The sequence below is a fragment of the Sardina pilchardus genome, chromosome 11 (genome assembly GCF_963854185.1).
Source record: "Sardina pilchardus chromosome 11, fSarPil1.1, whole genome shotgun sequence".
Classification (NCBI taxonomy): Eukaryota; Metazoa; Chordata; class Actinopteri; order Clupeiformes; family Clupeidae; genus Sardina; species Sardina pilchardus.
This window is the reverse complement of record NC_085004.1, coordinates 26,578,990-26,584,989: the sequence shown is the minus strand read 5'-3', so window position 1 is coordinate 26,584,989 and position 6,000 is coordinate 26,578,990. Positions and strand designations below refer to the sequence as shown.

The 6,000-nt window shown below is 44.2% G+C and overlaps 1 protein-coding gene across 1 annotated transcript in view; it reads right to left on the bottom strand.

Moving 5' to 3' along the window:
* Window positions 1–6,000, bottom strand: part of LOC134095599 (multiple epidermal growth factor-like domains protein 11) — an 89,168-nt gene that overhangs the window by 10,494 nt on the left and 72,674 nt on the right. Inside the window, exons 9-13 of the mRNA XM_062549224.1 lie at window positions 5,775–5,987; window positions 4,962–5,136; window positions 4,485–4,605; window positions 2,687–2,850; window positions 2,074–2,176 (exon numbers count right to left, since the gene is read on the bottom strand). Coding sequence (XP_062405208.1) covers window positions 2,074–2,176; window positions 2,687–2,850; window positions 4,485–4,605; window positions 4,962–5,136; window positions 5,775–5,987 — 776 coding nt within the window. The remainder of the gene's footprint in view (window positions 1–2,073; window positions 2,177–2,686; window positions 2,851–4,484; window positions 4,606–4,961; window positions 5,137–5,774; window positions 5,988–6,000) is intronic.

Here is a 6,000-nt window from a genome sequence, read left to right as displayed (position 1 = left end):
GTTGAAGCAAAGTTCTGTACAACAAAGATACAAGATAAGAACAAAAGAAGTGATGTGAGTTCAGACGTTCACCCCTATAACTGGAAACAGAATAACGCTTGTCTTGTCTTTATGAAATGTTGTTTTATCCAGCCATCCACTGTTTCAGGGCAAACAATGAGTCAGTGGGAACATCTCTCGGTCATTTGGTGAGAAAGAGCTAAATACATCTGTGTGTCTTTTGCAAAAGTATGATAAGCCATCTTGTATTCTTGGAAGATGTGACCAAGAGGAAGAAGAGAGGGGGCCCATAAATATATGGCATCAACAGCAGTAAATTCAGACATGAAAGAATATGTTTGTGTCTAATAAAAACTCATAGGACATGAGTCTTATTTGTTGCAATTTTCCCTTAATGACTATCTCAGAGTTATTATACATTAAGCTCACTTAGACAATGCCCTCGTTGATCTGAAGTGTAGGTGTTTTGTTTTTTTTCGCTTACAGTCAACATTTCTGCATCCTTGCTTCTGATTTCCTATTGATATGGCATTCTTCCATGGTGCCAGGTATCATTTTAGCTTTACCGGTTGCTATAGCACCAAGGACCCTCAAAATAGTGAGTGAAAATAACTAAAATGGTCTTCTTCAGACTAAAAATGGAACAATTATTGACATCTCAGAAAACTCCTCAATAACATTTGGAGCAGATTTTGGCAGATATTTTCATCATTCTACAAATAAATCCAAAGGATCTGTTGCTGTCAAAGGTTCAGATTTTCAGCATCTACCTAGAGAAATGGTTGGGTGGTTCAAGAGAGCTACAGTACGTCCTAATGTTACCTGTGATTGGACTGTTAAAAATACACCATGACTGCTGTGTTGTTCACGCCATGTGAGTCAACTTTGCTCATGGATTTATAACTGTTGCTATCTTTGTCTGTTTCTATGTGCTAAATGTGCTACATAAATAAATGTTATTTCTTTATTTATTTATTCATCTTTTTTTAGTTTAGCCAAGTTTACCTTACCTAAGCTCCCTGAGTATAATCTGCCTGCATTAGAAGGTATCTTCAAACACAGCAGTAGCAGCTGTTCTCCAATCACGTGTCATTTAAAGGCAGAAAATCTAGATGGTATGTAGAAATGTGATCATTAACTGAAAGCATCTTATTGTCAAATGATCGAATCTTAAATCTGTAAATTAGAACCCTGAGAACTGATCGCATCCTGTTCTTCCTCCAGCTTGTCTTGGGCACGGTCATGAGGAGGATAGCAAAGAAAGGACAAAGAGGACGTGGGTACAAAACTCTGGCTCTGGCAGTGCACATTAAAGAATGTGCTGGGCAACAGCATTCTTGAAGACTGTGGACTGGCAGTGATTGAGTGAAAGAGTTCTTGGCACCTGGAAACATCAGTTTATCCATGTCTTTCTAAGAAGGATGTAGGACAGGGAGAGGGTGAACTGAAGCTGTGCTGTTTTTTTGGTGAATATGTTTATCATTATGAAGAAACTCAACCTGAATCATGTTCTGAGACTCAGAATATAGTGCCTCTCATTTGTCGCTATTTTCCATACGCAGTGCCTTATCGTCACTGCTGACGCCATCATGCTAAAGCTTGACCCTATGCAGTGTTCGGACTGCAAAATTTCCTTTGGGCGTGGTGTGCTGTCACCTATCTCAGCTTCCGTCTTCTGCTCCAATTTGGTCCATTCTTGAGCTTCTGCCTGTTCTGCCTGAGTCTGAGAGTGTAGCTTGTACAGTATGACTAGGCAGACATTTTGGGGTTCAGTAGGGTCCTAAGTAGGCTACTAAAACTTGTGTTAAAGAGGAAACAAGGGGGAAAAAAGACGAAACAAAGAACTTTTTCCAAAGGGACCTTTACCCCGGCTCCATACAGGCACTGAATAACATGCTCTCTATTTCCCCTGAGCAGACTTAAGTTGTCAATAACATTTAAACCCCATTGATTGGACAATAGTGCTCTATCTCTCTCTCTCTCTCTCTCACACACACACACACACACACACACACACACACACACACACACACACACACACACGTGTCATTAAGTCATTAATTTGTTGCTTACCAGTCCATCCAGCTATGCAACGGCATTGCCCACTCACAGGGTCGCAACCGTTGGCATGACGACAGTCGCAGTGTTCCACACACCCCAAACCGTAGGTGCCATCCTATCAAAAACAAAATCACACATAAAGATACAAATCGTACTGTCGATGTGTTAAAATATGGATGCAAGAGAAGTACTGAGTTGGTGAGGCTGCTGAACTTGCTGATGGGAATGATGTAACAATTTAGCACATCATGGGCCAGACAGAGCAGTGATTTACTGTTGCAATCATACTGACACAAGCTATAGATGTGTGCTCATCTATGATCGTAGGCTACATGGATATTAGACATAAAATATATGTAAAATAAGATATATTCAGAGGAAGGGGATTTTTGTTACAGGTTGACCATGTGATGTCTGTGTGTGTGTGTGTGTGTGTGTGTGTGTGTGTGTGTGTGTGTGTGTGTGTGTGTGTGCGTGTGTGTGCTGGTGTGTGCGGTCCGTGTGTGTGTGTGTGTGTGTGTGTGTGTGTGTGTGTGTGTGTGTGTGCGTGTGTGCGTGTGTACATGTGCATGTGTGTGTGTGTGTGTGTGTGGAAGTGAAAGAGAACAAGCCTGTCAGGACTCACAGGACAGGGAGCATCACACACTTCCCCAGTCCACCCGGCTGCACAGGTGCACGAGCCGTCCACTGGATCGCAGGTGGCTCCATTCACACACACGCAGCTCTGGTTACAATCAAAACCCCATGATCCACTGGGGCACGGCAGAGAGCAGTCAACACCTTGCCAGCCTGAAGCACACACAAACACACACACGCACGCACGCACGCACGCACGCACGCACACACGCACGCACGCACACACAGCAACAACACAGTAAAACATGTTTATATCTGCAGAAACATACATACACATAAAAACATGTACATTCTGTCAGTCTTTATGATGGATGATAAGAGGGGAGAGAAAGAGACAGAAAGGAAATATGAGTGTGTGCTTGTGTGTGTGTGTGAGAGAGAGAGAGAGATAGGGAAGGGGTAGAGAGGGAGGGGGTAGAGGCGAGCGGGGTGAAGGGGCAGAGAATAAGTGATAAAGAGAAATAAAAGAGTGGAGAGGGGGACAGAGAGAGAGAAAAGCCCAGAGCCACATCTGAGCTCCGACGCCTGGTCCCTAATTACCCACAAGCCCTTCCAAGATGTATGGGGTCTGTAAATATTTAAACACGGAAGAACCGGCTAGAGCAAGATAGCGAAGGAGCAAGGGAACGAGTCAAAGGGGACACCAGGGAGTGATCTCGAGAGACAGAGAAAGGGAGGGAGAGAGGGAGAGAGAGGGAGAGAGAGAGAGATAAAGAGAGAGAGCGAGGGAGAGAAAGAGTGACTTCATAAAAAAGAGTGAAACTTTTTGCCACTGCTGATTTACAACTCAACTCTCAACCCTCCTCTTTGTTGCCGGTTTAATGTATTCGTGATGCTCCGAAAAGAGAGCGAGAGCAAGATGGCCGCTGCAGCGGGCCCAAGACGTGTGCCCCTGCCATTTAGAGGTGAGGGAGCTTCTCCATCCATTTAAATACATCAGAGGTGTCTGAATACATACAGTATAGGGCAACATGACTATCTGTGATTGAGTCTGATAAGTGCAATAGGGTAGGGCCAGAGAGGGGAGGGAGAGGGGAGGATGAAAGAGAGAGGAAGAGAAGAGGATGAAGGGATGAGAGAGGACAGGATGAAAAAGGAGAGGAAAGAGTGAATCAAAGTAGTCAAAATTACAGTGTTGTAATTCAGTCAATTTGACTGCAAAGATATGTATCTGTGATTCAATATTGACTAGTCAAAGATGAAATTACAGATATCGGCAATGACATGAGAACCACATTTGGCTAATCACATCCCAAATGACAGAATTACATTTAAAGATATCTCAAACATCATTTTGATTAGTCAGAATTGCTGTGCATATTTGCCCCGGTGCTCAAATGCAGAAGAAAAGGCTAAAAGAGCTGAGTCTGTGCAGATTTCCATCCGCTGTGGTGCAGTATGGTTATTAAAAATGGATAAGGGAGGAGTTGTTAACAGTTGTGGGTTCAAAACTACCGGGTTCCAATGCAATTGTAACGGGAGCAGTTTCCGCAAATGTGATCTCATGCAGATGAACCAAGATCATTAATCCAGGAGTTAATCACCCATCCTCTAGCAAAGTCGTTTCTAAAAAGATCTTATGCGTTTCGAGCATTTTCACCCAGGACTTAATTTCACATTCAAATAGTTAGGATTTGCATTGCAAAGTTTGAATGGACACTCAGCTACAGAGAGAGAGAGAGAGAGAGAGAGAGAGGGGAGAGAGAGAGGGGAGAGAGAGAGGGGAGAGAGAGAGAGAGAGGGGGGGGGGAGAGAGAGAGGGAGAAAGAGAGAGATTGATGGGGTACCTTCCCTGCAGAGGCAGGAGCCGTCGATAGGGGAGCAGGAGATTTCATTGTGACAGGAGCAGTTGGAAGAGCAGCTTAACCCATACAATCCCACCGGACAGCTCAAGGAACAGTTCTCTCCCTGCAGAACACATAGCCACACATACACATATGCTATAAATAAAGCTATGTGATCTGGACTGTTACACTTTGTGTGTGTGTGTGTGTGTGTGTGTGTGTGTGTGTGTGTGTGTGCATGCACATGTAGTAGCTTGGGACATTGGGCTACGAACTTCAGGGCTATTTAAAGGAAAGTCTAAACAACTGGCAAAATTCTGCTCTATCTCAGCTGTGATAGGCAGTCTTGCAGTGTGGTGGAGGCCATGTTTTATGTACCCATGTCATCAAAGCCATATCATCTCTGAAAACATTTGAATCCTGTCTGTATTTGATTGGTGGATTCAAACAAAGAATTCAAATGTGTATTTGCACACTCACCATGTAGCCAGGTGCACAGATACACTCTCCAGTGATGCTGTCACAGTCCCCTCTGTTCTCACACCAGCAGGGCTCCATACATTCCTCACCATAGTAACCAGCTGGACAGGTGTCGTTGCAATAGAGACCAGCCCATCCAGGCATGCAGGTGCACTCACCTGAAAGAGGGTGGCAACTGGAGACAAATTGGAACAGTTAAATTCACTGATGACATTTGTTAATTGAGTCACATTCACCACAATCAGGCTAAAGAGACAAAAAGCTCTTATGATTGCATGCATACTTATACTGATTATTATGTTTACTCCATACATATAGAGTACAGTGATACTTTCTCGCAGATAATACAAAAGCCTACTTGTGTACACATTTAAATGAAAGCATACTGTAGCAAAGTGCACTTACTTTTTCTGACTTTCTAACTATACTTGTCTATTATTTCAGTTAAAGGTGGGGTAGGAGATTTTTGGAGCATGCTCTCTGGAACATTTTGTAACATATTGCTTGAAATACTCTTCACACCCCAATGCAATCAATTAATGAAAAGTTCATACTGAACGGACTGTTAACGATAATTGGATTCTGATGCATCTATCAAAATGCAATCTGCTCCTCCCGCCCGCTCGTGACCAAGCATTGCCCGTTCCTGTACTCTGGAGGCGTGGCTTTGGGGGAAAGTCTGAAGAAAGGTGTTGGGGGTTTGCTGGAATCGTTTTCCAGGATCTTCTACCTTACCTTTAAGCTCAGTTTAGCAGTCTCTGCACACATCTGGCTATACAGAGGCAGGGTGGCATGTGAGTGTTATGGTGGTACCTGAGTGTGTTGTTGGCATCACATGGGCAGTACTTGTCGCAGACAAGTCCGTAGAGCCCCAGTGGGCAGAAACTGTCCTGGCATGAGGGACCCCTGAAGCCGGCGTCACACTGGCACGCCCCAGTGATGTGGTCGCACTTGGCTCCGTTCTGGCAGTCACACTCCTCAGTGCAGAGTGCTCCATACGTGCCAACCGGGCATTCTTCTTGGCACCTGGCATGGCATA